The 18,715-nt window shown below is 33.9% G+C and overlaps 3 protein-coding genes across 3 annotated transcripts; all 3 read left to right on the top strand.

Annotated features, from left to right (window-relative positions):
• Positions 1-570: 570 nt before the first annotated feature.
• LOC120579974 (secreted RxLR effector protein 161-like) lies at positions 571-1,113 on the top strand. The gene has a single exon (XM_039832769.1). It carries the CDS (start codon positions 571-573, stop codon positions 1,111-1,113), a length of 543 nt encoding a protein of 180 aa, XP_039688703.1.
• Positions 1,114-8,862: 7,749 nt separating this feature from the next.
• On the top strand, positions 8,863-12,273 carry LOC25493031 (pentatricopeptide repeat-containing protein At1g11290, chloroplastic). The gene has a single exon (XM_013601406.3). It carries the CDS (start codon positions 9,007-9,009, stop codon positions 11,449-11,451), a length of 2,445 nt encoding a protein of 814 aa, XP_013456860.1. The 5' UTR covers positions 8,863-9,006; the 3' UTR covers positions 11,452-12,273.
• A 4,583-nt stretch (positions 12,274-16,856) lies between these two features.
• Positions 16,857-18,699, top strand: LOC25493030 (uncharacterized protein At1g66480). Its single transcript, XM_013601405.3, has 2 exons — positions 16,857-17,613; positions 18,298-18,699. The coding sequence occupies exons 1-2, from the start codon at positions 17,041-17,043 to the stop codon at positions 18,355-18,357; spliced, it is 633 nt and encodes a 210-aa protein (XP_013456859.1). The 5' UTR covers positions 16,857-17,040; the 3' UTR covers positions 18,358-18,699.
• The last annotated feature ends 16 nt before the right edge of the window (positions 18,700-18,715 follow it).

Raw genomic sequence — 18,715 nt, 5'->3', positions numbered from 1 at the left:
GGCTACAATCAACAAGAAGGTATTGACTATGATGAAACATTTGCTCCAGTTGCCAGGTTAGAAGCAATACGTATTCTTCTTGCATATGCATCTCATAAAAATATTAAACTCTTTCAAATGGATGTTAAAAGTGCCTTTTTAAACGGTTTCTTAAATGAAGAAGTCTATGTGCACCAACCTCCAGGTTTTGAAAACTCTACCAAACCTAACCATGTATTTAAACTCACAAAAGCTTTATATGGTTTAAAACAAGCTCCAAGAGCTTGGTATGAAAGGTTAAGTACATTCTTACTCAAAAATAATTTTTTAAGAGGAAAAATTGATACAACACTTTTTAGAAAAGATAATAAATCAGACTTCTTAATTGTTCAAATTTATGTAGATGATATTATTTTTGGATCTACAAATGAACAAATGTGTGAAGAATTCTCTGGACTCATGCAAAGTGAATTTGAAATGAGTATGATGGGAGAATTAAGATTTTTTCTTGGTTTACAAATTAAACAAGAAACAAATGGAATATTTATTTGTCAAGAAAAATATACTAAAGATCTTCTCAAAAAATATAAAATGAATGAAGCCAAAATTATGGCTACTCCCATGCATCCATCCTCTAGTCTAGATAAAGACGAGACAGGAAAAAATATTTCTGAAAAAGAATATAGGGGAATGATTGGTTCCCTTTTGTATTTAACTGCTAGTAGACCAGATATTGTCTTTGCAGTAGGTTTATGTGCACGCTTTCAAGCCTCTCCAAGAGAATCACATTTAACTGCAGTCAAAAGAATTTTCAGATATCTAGTAGGTACTACTGATCTTGGCCTTTGGTATAGCAAAGGGTCCTGTTTTGATTTAACAGCTTATTGCGATGCTGACTATGCTGGAGACAAGATAGAAAGAAAGAGCACAAGTGGCACATGTCAGTTTCTCGGGAAAGCACTAATCAGCTGGTCATGTAGAAAGCAAAACACTATTGCTTTATCAACTACTGAAGCTGAATACGTGTCAGCAGCAAATTGCTGCTCTCAAGTATTATGGATAAGAAATCAGTTAGAAGATTTCTCAATCAGGTATGAAAACATTCCATATTTTGTGACAATACGAGTGCAATAAATTTATCTAAAAATCCTATTCAGCATTCAAGATCAAAACACATTGAAATAAAACATCATTTTATTAGAGATCATGTTAACAAAAAGGAAATAGAATTAATTTTTGTTGACACTGAAAATCAATTGGCCGATATTTTCACAAAACCTTTGGTTGAAGATCGGTTTAATTTTATCAAAGAAAAATTACATATTATTAAAAAACCTAAATGATTTGGCCCAGAACGTTCTAGAGAACGTTCTCTCTCTCCCTTGGCCTTCACGTTTTCTTCTTTAGAAGAAAAGTGAAATCAATTTATCATATTTGTTTTTCAAATATATGTTTGTGTCTGAACAAAAATGGTAAAGATTTTCAAATATCAAAAGATGCCATTTTCATCACATTTAAAGCACATCATTTTACTTTATGGAAACTAGCTTTTTTTTAAAACCACCAACAATCAAGTAAAAGCTGTTTTGCCCTTCTCTTTCTTCTCCTACGTATCTCACTCCCTACTTCTTCAAGAAAAGAAGAAAAACCTTCTCTTCCATCTTCTCTCTATAAAAGAAACTCTTCATCTTCTCCAAAAATCTCAGATCCACACCATGGCCAGAACCAAAGGAAAAGCCAAAAGAGCCAGAACACCATCACCACGGCCTTCACCACGGTCACCGTCTCCTCCTCCACCACCTTCTCCACCTGACCTAAACAAAACACCACCATCTCCAAACTCTCCACCACTCTCACCGCCGCCATCAGATTCATCTCTGTCTCCTCTTCTAACTCAACACCAACCAAACACTCCAGAAGATGAACCACCACTAAACATCATGCCTCTAGACATGATTAGTAAACCCTTGTTTCAAGCTTCTCCACCAATCATCACTCAAACCGCTCCTCATCTCAAAAATTTCTCTCAATCGAAACCAAAGAAGACAAAATCTTCTCAATCAATTGGTGTTCGTAGATCAAACAGAATTAGGGCTGGAATAGGATTGAGAAAAACTCAAAGTGTAGATACTACAGTACATGAAATTCATGATTCTGAAGATGAAACCAACCACAGAGAAGCTGTTCCAACAGAACCTTCTGTTGATGTCTCCCACGAGGATCCTTCTCCTCCAAAGTCTCCTGAAAAGTCGCAAACTGTGGCTTCAAAAGTTAGGGAAGAATCCAAGACAATCCCAATTCCAAAAGCTACTCCCAAACCGCCTCCTCCAAAGAAGGATAAAGGCAAAGGAAAGGCTATTTCTGCTCCTACAAAGGTGCCTCACGAAGCTCCTAAACCCAAGAGAAAGAAAACCAACAATCTCTCTATTAACACATCAAAATTCTTTCCTCTGATTGAGCCAGAATTTGAAGAAGATTTTCATGACAAGTGGATCACGAGACCTATTGCAAATGGAAGGTTTGTGGATTTTAAAGCTTTTGACAAAGAAGAAATCTTTTTGAAAGCTATCACTGATCTTCTTGGTTGGACCTCCTTCCTTCAAATGCGAGAAAGGTATTATCCTGAGGTTGTTCAAGCTTTTTATTTTATGTTTGAAACTTTTCCTGAAAAGAGTTTAATCCGGTCCACTGTAAAAGGGGTTGAGATCTCTCTTACCCCTGAAGACATAGGAACTTTGTTTAATATCCCTGTTTCTGGAAACTGTGTCTATGGTGATTCTTGGGATGAAAAACTAGGGGTCAATCTAGAAAAAGTTTACCAAGATGTGTTTTTACCTGGTACCACTGGTCTTATTTCATCTAACCTTCAAAAAGTTCCTAAAATTTTCAATCTGCTTAGTCAACATAGCTTAATTCCTAGAAGTGGTAATCATGGTCATGTCACAAAAAACGACCTTATGATCATTTATCATATGTTTTTTGAAAAACAACTTTGTCTTCCTTATGTGATCATTCATCACATGATGGCTGCTGCTGCAAAAGACAACAAAAAATATTGTCTTCCATATGGTATGATGTTAACTAGGATTTTTAAAGAAAAAGGAGTTGTTTTAGAAAATGAAGACTCTGTTTTTGAAAATTCAAAATTCACTCCTAAGAACATCAGTCACATGAAAGCAGATCCCTCTGATTTTTCATCCATGAAAATGAATGAGGAAACTGTTTGTGAGGACACTCCTCCTTTTGTTCCAACTCAAGAAGCCACACCAGAACGTTCTCCTTCAATTCCAGAACGTTCTCAGCAAGCTTCTCCTGTGGCTGATGAGCATTTAGATCTTTTAGCAAATTTCAAAAATCAATCCTCATCATTTTCTACTGCCCAGGCAACTGAGGTTCTTCATGGTTTTCAAAACACAGCTTCTCAGCTTTTCACAAATGTGTCTCAGTCCAATTATCTTCATGTGTCCTCTCCACATGATAGTTATTCTGCTTTGTTCAATGACAGTTATGTGAGCAAATTCTTTAACTCCGCTCCAAACACCTCTGTTCCATTACACTCTTTCAGCACTTTGCAATCCACTACTCCTACTCTGCCCTCTATGCCTACTAATGCGTGTGGAAACACTTCTCAACCAGGACCAACCGATGATCCAAGAGATCAAAGGCGTCCTAAAAGGACTAAGCTTGAGAAAGATGTTAGCAAACTTAGGAAGGACTTGCCTAGATTGTTTGAAGGACAGCAAGCTATTCTCAGTTATCTAGTCTACAACAATATTGAAAATCAAATCCTAAGGGATTGGCTCACACAAGTTTTAAGCATGAGGTATAATGTCCCTCCACCTGTTGCGCATCCTTTTCCTCCACCACTCTTTACTATGCCTATGCCTGCTGCTTCTTCCTCCTCTGATGACTCTTCACCTACGCCTTAGCAAGCTTGGTGGCTCATTCTCCTTTTTGATGAAACAAAGGGGGAGAAAGAAAAGGGGGGAAGATTGAAGAATTAAAAGCAAAATCAGCCTTTTTGGAAATGTTTCTTTTTGGACTGCTGCTGATGTTGTTGCCTATGCAACTTTATGTTTAGTCTATATGACTTTTATGCATTTAAAACTGTGTTTTGGTCTGTAAAATGCTAGATCACTACTGCTATGCTGCTACTATGTTACTCTTATGTTGCTGCTTGTTTTATATATATATATATGCATTCTATGCTTTGCGAAAAAATCATGATTGTTGAATTATGACTTTATCTTGCCATGATTTTAAAAGGAAATAAGTAATTCCTAAAAATAAAATCTGTCATATACACTGTTTCAATTCATGAAAGTTTATCATTCTCAATTTCAAATAAAAGATATTGAATGCTTAAATTGAGGGGGAGTTTTTATGATAAACTTATTTCTCAAAAAATTACCAAAAAATCTTATTTGACTAAAGGAATCAAATGAAATTCTTCACATGTTTGTTATCATCAAAAAGGGGGAGATTGTTGAGAGCAAAATCTTTTATTGATGTTTTAAAGATAACAAACATATTTACTTTAATTTATATTGTTATCTACTAATGAATTTTGTGAGAAATGTTTCATGAGAATGTTTAGTAAAAGCAAGAGAACGTTCTGGCACTCACAAGGGATAACAAAATCTTTATTGAAAATGGATATGAACAAATATGAGCTTTTTGGGGAATTATCAAGATATGCATAATTAAGATCAAGACCAAAGCAAATATTCTCTTTTGTCTCACTTAAAGAGGAAAGAAATCAAGGTTCTTGGAAATGCATTAAAGGACAAAGAAACAAAGGAAATAAATTATATTCTTGCACATGTGTTGGAAGCAAAAAGAATAAAAATTATCCTTGGGCCCTCATGTGGCTTTTTCGATCCATTAAGGAATTTTGAGGAAAAGGAATATTCAAAGGATCAATATTTATCTCCAAGCTACATGACATCATCAAGATGATCTAAGCAAACATCATCAAGTGGGCAGCAAGTTACAAAGGCTTGATCACAGCTCATCACCAACTAAGCAAGCACGTGCTCTACAATTTCGTTCAAGTTTTGGTTGGAACTGAGAGAATGATCTGGGCGAAACTGAAGAAACATTCTCTACATGCTTTCTCCCCAAGTCTCTTTGGAGCCAAAATTCAAATTCAAATTGGAAGCACAACAGCTCTTTATTGGCTTGCTCTCCAAGGGATTCAGCTCTATAAATAGAAGAGGACGTTGAAGGAGAAATGTAAGAGTTTGAAATACAAAGCATTTATCTCTCTCAAAGAAAAAGCTATCAATCTCTTCAATCATCTTTTCTCATTGAGAACATATTTCTAAGTTTGTACAAGGATAGTTTGTTTGACATATAAAGTTCCAAACAACATCCTACACATCTTTTGTTTGAGACGCCAGATCCAAACAACATTTTTATTACTTTTGTTTGAGACATTCGATCCAAACAAATCACCTTACAAAGAGATAACTAGATCTCAAGTCTATTGGGTTTAATAGTTTGAGATAGGAAGAGTTCCAACCTTTCTTGTGCGAAAGCAAAGAATTGTAGAAGCCTGCTGAGGTTGATAATACAGTGGTTACGGACTGATCTGGTGTGATCAAGACCTTATAGTGTTGGTTAGAAGTTTCTACCAACTGCATACTATAGTGGACAATCTCACACGAAGTGTGGGGACTGGAAGTAGCCGGGTTTGGTGAACCAGGATAACTCTCCTGTGTTATTCTCTCTCTCTCTCTCTCTCTCTCTCTCTCTCTCTCTCTCTCTCTCTCTCTCTCTCTCTCTCTCTCTCTCTCTCTCTCTCTCTCTCTCTCTCTCTCTCTCTCTCTCTCTCTCTCTCTCTCTCTCTCTCTCTCTCTCTCTCTTTTACTTATACACACTAAACACACACATTATCACAAAGCTTTAATATTCACCTCCAGAACATTCTGGTCCTAATCTCAACCATATTAATCCAGAGTTCTCTGGTCCTAACTTAACTCATATTATTCTGATAAATTAAACTGCCTCCAGAACATTCTGGTCCAAGATAAAACAACTGCTTAATACTTGACTAAAGGTTTAAAATTCAGTTTATTATTGTTTTAACATTCTACACTTATATTATATCTTTCCAGAACGTTCTGGTCCTTTATACATCAAATTAATATTTATCTGTTCAACTAATATTTACCAAGATCTTTCTTGAGTACATAAAATCTAATTTAAAGTTTCAGGAATAATTTTAAAAGGGTCACAATTCAAACCCCCCCTTTCTTGTGACGTTTATTGCTACTTCAGAAACTTCTTTTTCTTTTCTTTTTAATTTGTTCATTTATTTTTTTTTTCACTTATTTGTATTAATTGTGTTGTTGGTAAAGGTTGTAATGGAGGAAGAAATGAATTTGAGTTTCGATCATTTCTTGTTCTTTGTTTTTTTTTTTTTGGGTTTGTTAATTCAAACTTATCTAGGTTTATATGAACTTAATGATTAAGATGATGAAGATTAAGAGGAAGAAGAGGGAGGGAGAAATAGGTAATTTTATATGAAATTTTTGGGATTTTTAATTTGACATTTATACACATGAATTTTTTTATTTTTAAAATAGGTAATTACATGCGTGGCATGTCCAATCAGCATTGATTTGGTTAAAATTGACCAAAATGATCAAAGATGCAAATGAGCTAAATTATAGGGGACCAAAATTATAGTTTTTATACTTAGGAGACCAAAATTATAAGTTTTTGAAAATTAGGGAAAAAAAATGCACTTTAACCTAATTTTTTCTGACTATACAACATGCGTCTACATATTTTTTTTGTTTTCATCATTTGCACCGTCTACATCATTTGCATTGAGTGTGCACCATTTTCACCGAGTCTCTATCAACTTCATTAAGTCTTCATTCATTTCCTTTAACATTAGAGTCTACATATGTCACGATATTCACCCTTGTTTAAAGGCTTAACATCCTTAAAGACCATGAATGAACTACTTTGATTTAACATCCTAAGCAAGTCCAAAGGCTTAACATCTGTTGAAGTTGTGAATCATCAATAGTGTTCGTCCATTTTCATTTTTATAAGAGTATTATTTTCATGAATAGTGTCATCATAAAAAAAAAAACATTGAGAGGGGGGATTGTAAGAACCAAATAGGTTCAATAAATAATGTCTCTGGATAATATTTTGATGATAAAGGAAAAATTGTTCTACTAAATGTATGTTGAGGTGTGTAGGTTTTCAAAAAAGACAGAGAAAAGGAAACGATCAATCATTTAATCATAGTCATACTTTGTATACTTTGACATAAAATCAAAGGTGGGTCGTATGGTTTTAAGAAGAAGACGAACAATAACTTCTGAAAAAATGACAAATGATTTTCAAGTACGAGAGGGGAGGGACCCAAATCCCACCTAGCATCTTATATTGCGTCCCTTTAAAGAACCTATGATGTAATTTATTTGTTATTTTTTTTTCCCTCTTACATTGAATTATATTTATATATAATTTAATATTATTAAAAATTATTGTAAATATTTTTCTAGAGCTTAATTTTATAAATATTTATTATGTTAGATGGATTATCAACGTGTAACGCCCGAGGATGACAAGGACGTGCAGTGGTTGCCGATGCACAAGACATGACAATGAGTGGTTTTCGATAGTTTCTAAGCAAAAGCAACCGAGTCCACATAAAAATAAGAAGGATCCTGAGGTCGTGCTAGTATGAGACTGTATGATTGAAAACAGACTTATAAGAATCGTTTTGTACTACCTATACTAACAAGGGTTAAAGGTGCTTTACCCTATGTGATATATGTCATTTTTTGTTTTCCCCTGTAAAATATTTTTTTTGATTTACCCTCTGGTAAATTTTTATTTTTTTTGAAATACCCCCCTAATAGGTCATAAAAAAACGAATTTTTCTTTTTTTTCTTTTTTTTTTGTAGAATTTTTTTCGTTTTTTTATGATCTATTAGGGGGTATTCCAAAAAAATATATATATGGAGGAAAACCAGAAATGACCTATATTACAGGGGGTAAAGCACCATTAACCCTACTAACAAAATGCATCTTCTTTTTTGTAGTTCACTCCATAAGAACTCCACAGTAAAGCGTGCTCGACTTTGGAACAATTTTGGAATGGATGCCATTATGGAAAATTTCTCAAAAGTGTGCAAGTGAGAACAAAACACGCTGAAAAGACTCGTGTTGGGTTGTAGCGTCAATCTACAATCCTGAAAGTCATATGAGACGTTACAAGTGGTATCAGAGCAGACCTCTCACATTATGATGTGGTTCGGAGATGAACCAAGCAGAAGTTGGCGGACATGTAACACCTGGGACTGACGAGGGCGATGAGTGGTTGATGGTGCACGACATTGAGCGGCTCGTGGCAGCTTCTAGGCAAATATAACGGAAACGGCATCAGAATGAGAGAGATCATGAACTAAACATATAAATAATTATAGGCTTAAATATGTCTTTCCTCCCTGCAAATATAGGCAATTTGAATTTTCGTCCCTGAAGTTACTAATCCTTCCGATCTGCCCCTGCAAATATTAATCATTTGATTTTTGGTCCTAATTAGATTTTTTTACTGAGGTGGGCTGTCATTGCGACGTGGTGCCCATGTGGCAAGTGATGATTAGGCGAGGTGGTTTGCTTAAATATGTCTTTCATCCCTGCAAATATAGGTCATTTGAATTTTCGTCCCGGAAGTTACTAATCAGATGTAATTATGACCAAAAGTTAAATGATTAATATTTGCAGGGGCAAATTGGAAGGATTAGTAACTTCATGGACAAAAATTCAAATAACCTATATTTGCATGGACAAAAAACATATTTAAGCCGTAATTAAAATATTTTCACTCCCCTCCTCTTCCATCCCCTCCATTAAAATTCCTCATTTTCTCCACAGTTTGAACCAAACAGACCTTTACTAGTATCTTTAATTCATTTGTTTGACAGACACTACAATTGAATAAGCACTTAAGTTGAAGTTGAACACTACTCATTCTTCCTTCATTTCTTATGGTTGATGCCTTTATCATATTTAAACGTCGCTAAATCCAGGACATTCTGTAGCTACAAGCTCATTCACAAGCATGCACCATTTGCTACCATTGAAAATGCCTCATTATTTAACCAACCTTCTTCAATTTTTTCTTCACTATTACGTGAATTCTCAAATACCCTTATCGATGTCAAATCCATCCACGCACAAATTATCAGAAATTATGCATCAAATCAACATTTTTTGGCCACAAAACTTATCAAAATCTATTCTAATTTGGGTTTTCTTAATTATGCATATAAGGTGTTTGATCAATGTCCTCACAGAGAAACCATACTTTGTAATGCCATGATGGGTGGATTCCTTAAGAACATGGAATATAAAGAGGTTCCCAAGTTGTTTAAAATGATGGGTTTGCGTGATATTGAACTAAATAGTTATACTTGTGTTTTTGGTCTCAAGGCTTGTACTGTTCTATTGGATGATGAGGTTGGAATGGAACTTGTTAGGATGGCTGTTAGAAAGGGATTTCATTTGCATCCGCATGTTGGTAGTTCGATGATTAACTTTTTGGTGAAATGTGGGAATCTTAACGATGCGCGGATGGTCTTTGATGGGATGCCTGAAAGGGATGTTGTATGTTGGAATTCGATAATTGGAGGCTATGTGCAGGAGGGCCTTTTGAAAGAGGTAATTCAGTTGTTTGTTGAGATGATTAGTTGTGGGATAAGGCCGAGTTCTGTGACTATGGCTAGCATACTTAAAGCGTGTGGCGAAAGTGGACACAAGAAACTGGGAACGTGTGTTCATGTTTTTGTGCTTGCATTAGGCATGGGTGATGATGTTTTTGTGCTTACTTCATTGGTTGATATGTATTGTAATGTTGGTGACACTGAAAGTGCTTTTTTGGTTTTCAATAGAATGTGTAGTAGAAGCTTGATTTCATGGAATGCTATGATTTCAGGATGTGTTCAAAATGGTATGGTGCCTGAATCTTTTTCTCTCTTTCATAAACTGGTCCAAAGTGGTGACGGGTTTGATTCGGGGACGTTGGTGAGCCTTATTCGAGGATGTTCTCAAACATCTGATTTGGAAAACGGGAAAGTCCTCCATGCTTGTATAATTAGAAAAGGACTTGAATCAAATCTAGTTTTATCCACTGCAATTGTTGATATGTATTCTAAATGTGGTGCCATAAAGCAGGCATCTGATGTTTTCAGAACAATGGAAAAAAGGAATGTAATTACTTGGACTGCTATGCTGGTGGGTTTATCACAAAATGGCTATGCAGAGGGTGCCTTGAAATTATTTTGTCGGATGCAAGAAGAAAATGTGGCTGCCAATTCTGTCACTCTTGTTAGTCTTGTGCATTGTTGTGCCCACCTAGGATCTCTCAAGAAAGGAAGGAGTGTACATGGCCATTTGATCCGGCATGGTTATGAATTCAATGCTGTTAATATGTCGGCTTTGATTGATATGTATGCCAAGTGTGGCAAAATTCACTCTGCTGAGAAGCTATTCTATAATGGATTCCACTTAAAAGATGTTATACTTTGTAACTCTATGATTATGGGTTACGGAATGCACGGTCAAGGACATCAAGCTCTTCGTGTCTATGATAGAATGATAGACGAAAGGCTCAAGCCAAACCAAACTACATTTGTTTCTATGCTAACAGCATGCAGTCACTCAGGCCTCGTTGAAGAGGGTAGGACTTTGTTCCACTGTATGGAAAGAGTTCATAATATTAAGCCTAGTGACAAACACTATGCTTGTTTTGTGGATCTTCTTAGTCGAGCAGGCTATCTTGAGGAAGCATATGCATTGGTTAAACAAATTCCCGTTGAACCAAGCATTGATGTGCTCGAGGCTTTGCTCGGCGGTTGCAGAATCCATAAAAATATTAATATGGGGATACAAATTGCAGATAGATTAATTTCTTTAGATTACTTGAACACGGGAATTTACGTTATGTTGTCGAATATATATTCTGAAGCAAGAAGATGGGAGTCGGTTAATTACATAAGGGGCCTCATGAGGAAAAGGGGCCTGAAGAAAACACCTGCTTTTAGTTTAACTGAAGTAGGTAACCAAGTTTTCACATTTTTTGCTGGTGATGATTCTCATCCTGGTTGGGAAAATATTAAACAATTGCTAGAAAATTTGAGGCTTGAGGTGGAGGCTTCTGGTTATGTTGCTGATACGAGTTGTGTCCTTCGTGATGTAAATGAAACGATGAAGGTTCAGTTGCTCTGGGGACATAGTGAGAGATTAGCTATAGCATTTGGACTTCTAAACACGCCATATGGAAGCTTGATTAGAATCACCAAAAATCTTCGCATCTGTGTTGACTGTCATACTGTCACCAAATACATATCAAAAATAGTTAAGAGGGAAATTATTGTAAGGGATGCTAACCGCTTTCATCACTTTGTTAATGGAGAATGCTCTTGCAATGATTACTGGTAACTAGGATATTATGAGAAGCTTTGGACAAATGACAAAAGCTACCTTAAAAGGGCATTAGTTGGTACACCCATATCTTTAATTTGGGTGAATCATGACATGCTCACAGTAAGAGAAATATATTTATTTCATCATTAAGCTTAAGTTATCCAACCAGTTGTTTTGTTTGTGTACTGTGGTGGTGTCTTCAAATCACAGCACACTTCAATATCATTGAATACAACATTTTAGAGTAAGTAGTTGAGTTATTTTAACTTTATCCTTAATCATAAGTATTGCAATAACCTCAATGGACGTCGGGCACAACAACTTCTTAAGGCATTTGAGATTCATATTCCTTCAATGATGTTGTCTTTCTGTGATAACAGACAACCATACTTGCAACCAATCTCACACATCAAATGAAAGGTCTAAACACATTAACATCGATTGTCACTTCATTATACGATGTATAACTCCAGGACTAATCAACCTCATCTACTTGTCCTCTGCATATAAAACACTCCTCTCAATCTAAGCATATGTTTGATATCACGGTGGGTGTGTCAAAATCACGACGATCCACTGTGAATTTTCAAAAGTTTCACTCTCTAGCTTATGCAAAATCACGGTGGGTTATCGTGATTCTAGCACATCCACCGTGATATCAAACATAAACTAAATTTCTGGCCCTACTGTCTAAGTTGGGTATATCAAACATTTTTAGGGGGAGATTTTTTTTTTCTACAATGAAATGAATTAGTTAGAACTCTGTCAACAGTTAGTTATTCTCTTATATTAAGAGTTAGTTATCATGGTAGTTAATCCTGATTGGTGTATCAGATTGAACTCCATGTGTATCAAATCATGGTAGTTGATTGCTACCTGTATTGCATCAATTAATATTTTTCACTTTTAATCTTTCATAGAATATTCGGTGATTAAAAAAATCCAAAAACACTTGGATGAGATAGTTCCGATCTCTTCCGATAGTTCACCAATCTTGTATTTAAATTCAACCATGAGAATGAAATATTGTTAAAACTCTTGAGGAAGAGTTTTAAAGTTTATTGTGGATCTATCTTCTTCAAAGGATTAGTCTATATTATTGCATGTAGAGGATTAAAATTTACATATTCGCATTAAAATATGATAATAACGATAAACCCAAGGACTGGGTAACCATTAGAAAATGAAAGCTTCTGGATGATGCATGCTTGGATCAGATCAATGGTACGTAAGCTTAATGGCAGACGAAAGACGGTTCTTGAGTAAAAAGAATGATTCACCTGCTGGTCCAATATGATTTCTTTTTTATAATATGGTCCAATATCATTTTTGAAAGGACACCTCCTCAAGGTCTTTCTATTTGATGACCTGACTATGATCAGTACTCTGGACTCTAATTTTGTCATTCAGTACCTCTATTCAAACGCAAAAAGAATAAAATAAAATAAAATATTTATTGACGGTATTCCCGCCGTTATATACTCACTTTAACATAAGATAATCGAGACAAATTAACAATATTGTTTAAAGTCCTCGTGAGCTTAGCTCAGGACAAATACGTTCGGAGATTAAACCCCGACCACCATAAAAAAGAAATATCTTTGCTTAAAAAAAGGTATTATATCCTTGCTCAAAATAAAATAAAATAAAATGGTGACAATAGGCTACCCATGAAAGAATGATGGGTAATTTACCCCAACCAATACACATTAGCCACATAAGCACGTATTCATGAACTATCTTGATCCTACAAATAAATTGCTCATTTTCATTAGTTGGTGGATAAATTATCCACCATTCTTCAAAGGTAATTTAGAAAAAACCAAATAAAATACAAAAGTCGTATTAAATCCTTTAAACTAAGAGAAGATTAGCGGTTAATTAAAGAATATTGTTATTTAAACTCATAAGTTGACACCAAAATATGATATCAGATATATATTTTTTAAGGAAAAATATGATATTACTAATAATTTAGAGTAAATTGTTATTTAGGAAATAATTTAGAGTAATTTATATCTCGTTAATAATTTAGAGTAATTTATTCACCAATCACAACTCAAGTGCATATCAATTATTTAATAGTTAAACAAATGTATACTTATATTGCGACGTTGTTTCTCTCTTATGAGTCATTACCTAAAATTTTAGTTTCGTTTCCTTCGTCTATCAAAGATGGGTGGTTTAGGATCAATTTTTGCACCCAAATCACCTTTTTAAATTGTTTTTTTCCTTTATTTTTATTTAATTTTTTGTGATTTCGTCATTTTTTTTAAAACCCGGTATCCGATCCAAGAATCGACTAATCCGAGGGGACTAATCTCACCGTCCACTTGTAGGGGGCCAGCAAGCTCTGTATGGACTTATCCCACCGAAATTGGTCATCTTAGTGCGACGTTTTGTTCATCGTCTTTGTGAGGCATTGTTTGTCGTTCCATTTTGTTCATGTGTTAGTTCTGTTCATATTGTTAGATTAGTTTTGATATAGTGCAGATCCAATAAATAAATTTGACGTCGTCAATGTTGCATATCCGGAGGTATGACTATTTCAAAGACTCGAATAAAATAATATTTGTAGGCTTTTTACTTTGTGGTTGTATTCTATTAACATGGATGATGTGAGAATGTTCCTAAATTCATTCTTTTTATTTTTAGCAAAGTTGTATTGTATCGGTGTATCCAATTAATTTGAATGAATGAATATCGTTTATTTTTATTAAACAAAGTACACTTCAGTGATTTTATTAATGTCTTGTAATTTAGTGGTTAGTTAGTTAGTTACTTTAAATGGCTAATGAGATACATGATTAATAACATATATTTTAGTGGTTAATGAAGTACAATACTCCCTCCATTTCTTTTCTTTTGATATTTTAGAACTTCAATTATATTCCAAAACTTTTGATGTTTTAGTGAATTTATTATTGTTTTCTCAAGTTTACCCATGTTGGAAAACACAATATACTGATAAAGTAGTTGTGACATTTGGTTTATCACATGTGAATTTAATGATAAATAAGGACATTTAAGTAAAAAAATACACAAATGTTTATATACTTTAATTACTCCTTAAAACTTGTGTCAATAGCTAAAACATCAAAAGAATACATCTTTATTATTATCTTAAAAAATTGAAGAAAAAAAATGATTTTTCTAACATTGCAAATTTGCACGAAGTTTAAAATAGTAAATTTATATTAAAACTTGTACATTTTGTATTAAATACATAATTTTTTAACAAATAATTGTTGGTTTTCAAGTATTTTTTAACATGTGCAACATTGCACTGGTTAAACAAATCCATAAAAAAAAATATCGTTGTGATTCTACTATAAACATGGTGAATAGTACCACCGTCAAATATTCATGTCAACTTTTGTTTCAAAATAAAGTACTCTTAACTAAATGAAATTTGTTTTCATGGAGTTTTTACATACATTTATAAATTGAAGAGAATTTGTATATTGGTTTTTTAAATTAATAAATTAACGATTAATTTGTAAAATAAAAAGATGTTTGTTGACTTTAATATTTTAGGAAATGATATTCATTGTTAACAAAAATAATTATAAATTTTTTATAAACCCTTAAAAAAAAACTTATAATTTATCGTAAAAAATAATCAATATTCACCATTATAAGTAATAAAAATTAAGAATATTTTTTTTGTTGACACTTTAAGTAAATATTATTTAGTTATTATTTCTTTTTTTTATAATCCAAGAGAAAAATTACATAAAAAGGGAAAAATCACATAAAAATTGGGGGGAATAAAACCTGACGCATTCAACAACCTTAACGGGCAAACCATAAAATTTTTTAACAAATAAGTGGGTATAAAGTTTGGCGAATGAATTGATCGTCAACAGAAAATCGGATCACATATCATCAACTTCTTGCAACAACGACAACAAGCATTAACGACTCTTTCGGGTCCATATAGTGCCATGTCAATCAACAGGATGACTGAGATTAATAACGACGCACAAATGCTTGAAATTGGGGACTGGATTTGACCGCCAACACGGTAAATAACAAATCCACGTGCACCACTTGTTTACTGCGGTGATCAACGGTTATAAATCAAACAAAAAGACCCGTAAGGGTTTTAAATCCATATTCATCGTTGCAACAAACCAAAAGCACTATCTCCCATCCAACTTGATTTTGCGAGAAAACACAGAAGAAAGGAGGATGTAGATCTGGTCCGAGACCATACAACGACGATTTGAGGTGAAATAAAAAGAAAAAGAACAACCAAACCAACCAACACAGCGGTGGTGTGATTGGTTTTGAAAGCCGCAGCGGCGGCACCGACAGCTAACAACCCCGATTGGGGTATGGTGGTGAAGCCGACATGAAATCCAAGCTTCCCACCACCACCGCAAAGAGCCAAAGACTACATCTTGATTAAAGGGTTTGCCAAAATATCTTTTAAAAAAAAAAAAACTCATTTAACTATTACAATGATACATGTTGAATTTTTTATCAAACCCTCAAAATTGTCTTCTTCTTCTTCTTCTTTTCTTTTTACGACGCAATTAACCACATGTATCTTGTTACTCTTAATTGAACGAGTCTTAGATACAAATAATTACTCCATGCAATACAATTGAACGAGTCTTAGATGCAACTCATTACTCCATGCAATACAATTTTTGTTGCCGGATAGTAGGGATATTAATTAAGATTATTTTACTGTAATAATAAAATTTAGGGTGAGGATGATGCTTTAGTCCAAGGTAAAAAAGATTTTTGAAGATCAAAGAACATTTACAAAAATATTTACATTAATCTATCTCCAAAAGAAACAAGTAGAATTCGAATATGAGACTTCTTGAATTCAATTTGTGCGTGTCTTTCTATGATTAACCAAACCCTTAAAAGTTTCGTTTGAACGGAAATCACTCTTTGATTGTACATATTCAACCAAAAAGGGATCTATCGATTATGAAATTTAAGTACTTTATCTACAACTACAAACAAATAAAGTCAAAACAGATCTCATATTCACATGCAACTAATTGCCATGCCTTTGAAATTTCACGAATCCTTCAATCCACGCCGTGATTACCGTTGCTCACGTCTTCAATTATTTTCATTATTAAACTACAACATTTTTTTTTTCATAAAAAATACCACAAAGTCGACTATATTGAAAAGTTTTAAAATATTGGCAATTGTTGAATATTGAAACATGGTTGTTGAAAATCATCAATACTAATAAGTATTTTTGTTCTTTTGATAGTGAAAGGCTACGTACTTTACTTTGGTATTTTCTGTTTTGGTACTTTTCCGTAAATAAATTTGTCTTGTTTATTTTCTTGACTAAAAACAAATTGTCTTTTGTTTTAAAATTATGCCTTCTTTATTGACCAAGAACCCAAAATTCAGGAACTATATAAATCATGCAATTATGTTGCACCCCACCCACCATTTCTCATTTGAACTTAGTTAGTTCTTTGGCTTTGGTTTTGTAACAAAATTGATTATATTGATCAACCTTATAAAAAAGCTATATATTTTTTATGTTCCACCAATAGTGCCTCATACTCACAAAGCTAAAAACCTAAGACATATTTTGTTCATTAATTTGAGGTACTAATGGGGAACACTTTTGGTTCAAAAAAGACCACAAAGGTCATGAAAATAGATGGTGAAACAATGAAGCTAAAAACACCAATAAAAGCTGGAGAAGTGCTTAAGGATCATCCAGGTCTTGTTTTGTTAGATTCTGAAGCAGTTAAGCATTATGGTGTTAGGGCAAAGGTAATTGAAGCACACAAAGAGTTACAACCAAAGAGGCTTTATTTTCTTGTGGAGCTTCCAAAAGAAACAAAACCAAGAAGGATTCGTTCCGGGATTCAAATGAGTGCCAAAGATAGACTTGATAATTTAGTGCTTACTAGGAGATCTGCTTCTGATTTGTCAATTTTGAAACAAAGTAAAATGAATGATAATAGTGGTGAATTGGAAGGTAAGGAGAATGGTGGTGGGGTGAGGTTGAAAGTTAGGCTTCCTAAGGCTGAGGTGGAGAAGTTGATGAGGGATTGCAAAGATGAGGCTGAGGCTGCAGAGATGATTATGCGTTTGTATAAGGCCAGTGGCAAAGGGGAAAAGGAGACTATAGTTAAGGAGAGTCCGAGGACTCCGAGAACTCCGAGAACACCACGACAGGTTTGTTTTCATTTAACTTTGCATGCTAATATTTTTTTTGTCTTAACCCTCCGACTCTAAGAGAATTGGTCCCGTTAATTCAAAGTTTTGTATTATTTGGTTCTCTCAAACTATTCGTCATCATTAGAAACTTATTAAGCATTTGAACGTAATCATTTGATTTGGCATGAGTAACTTAAACTTCAAATTTGAAATGAATTTATGTATGGTTTATTCAAGCATGCCCTTTTGAATTCTTTCAAGAATCATTGAAACTTTTCTAACAGAATCACATGTGAAATTTTAAATTTGTGCCGCTCATTGTGTGTTGAAAAATTTAGCTTGGTGATTTGTACCCAAAAAAGGGGGAGGAATTTGGTGATAGAATTTGGTGAAGGGGTGAATTTAGGCTATTAGTGGTCCTAAATGCGTGTGTGTTTAAGATAATTTAAAGGTCAACTATCAACTTTATGTTTATTCCTTTTAGAAGAGAAGTACTAATAAAATTTGTCATCATTTTCTCTTTAAAAAAGTTAGGACAATGATGTTTAAACGCTCTACAGATTGAATATTCATAAGAAAAGAAATCTTACCAATGTTGACTTTAAAAAACTGTATAACTAAATTATAATTATATTATAAATAAATGAGCATCACTACGAGGTTTTCCATTTTCCTAAAGTGTTTGTGTAATTAATTTTACAGAAAAGGGTGAGTTTTATGCCAAGCAATGAAGGAGGGATTCAAATAGCTGTGGCTTCATAATCAAGTGGGTGCTATTCCTGGAGAATTTCTCACCAAACTGAGGAGATTTTGTTATGTTTAGTTAAATAAGAGTTATGTATTATTCATACAATACGTAGGATCACAACAGGTTACTATTTTTTAGGTGTTTGTATGAATAATAATTAATTAGTAATTCATTTCATTTCATAGAGTAATATTTACATCTTTAGTAAAATTAGTTGCTATATATTTGGTTGAGACACCAGAGTCCAGTTGTGACTTGTGTGTGACTAGTTGTAAACCTATGTATTGTATTAATAGTTCAACTCCTACATATGTACATATTGGAGATTATTTCATATATGTTTTTTTTTTTATATAGGGGATATATGTGGCC

Source organism: Medicago truncatula, chromosome 4 (genome assembly GCF_003473485.1).
Source record: "Medicago truncatula cultivar Jemalong A17 chromosome 4, MtrunA17r5.0-ANR, whole genome shotgun sequence".
Classification (NCBI taxonomy): Eukaryota; Viridiplantae; Streptophyta; class Magnoliopsida; order Fabales; family Fabaceae; genus Medicago; species Medicago truncatula.
Note: the sequence above shows the minus strand (reverse complement) of the source record. Positions and strands in the feature narration are given on the sequence as shown.

Coding starts and splice junctions, on each gene's coding strand:
- LOC120579974 (XM_039832769.1), top strand. CDS start 571: ATGAATGAAGCCAAAATTATGGCTACTCCCATGCATCCATCCTCTAGT.
- LOC25493031 (XM_013601406.3), top strand. CDS start 9,007: ATGCCTTTATCATATTTAAACGTCGCTAAATCCAGGACATTCTGTAGC.
- LOC25493030 (XM_013601405.3), top strand. CDS start 17,041: ATGGGGAACACTTTTGGTTCAAAAAAGACCACAAAGGTCATGAAAATA. Junction 17,614..18,297: donor CTCCGAGAACACCACGACAG/GTTTGTTTTCAT, acceptor TTAATTTTACAG/AAAAGGGTGAGTTTTATGCC.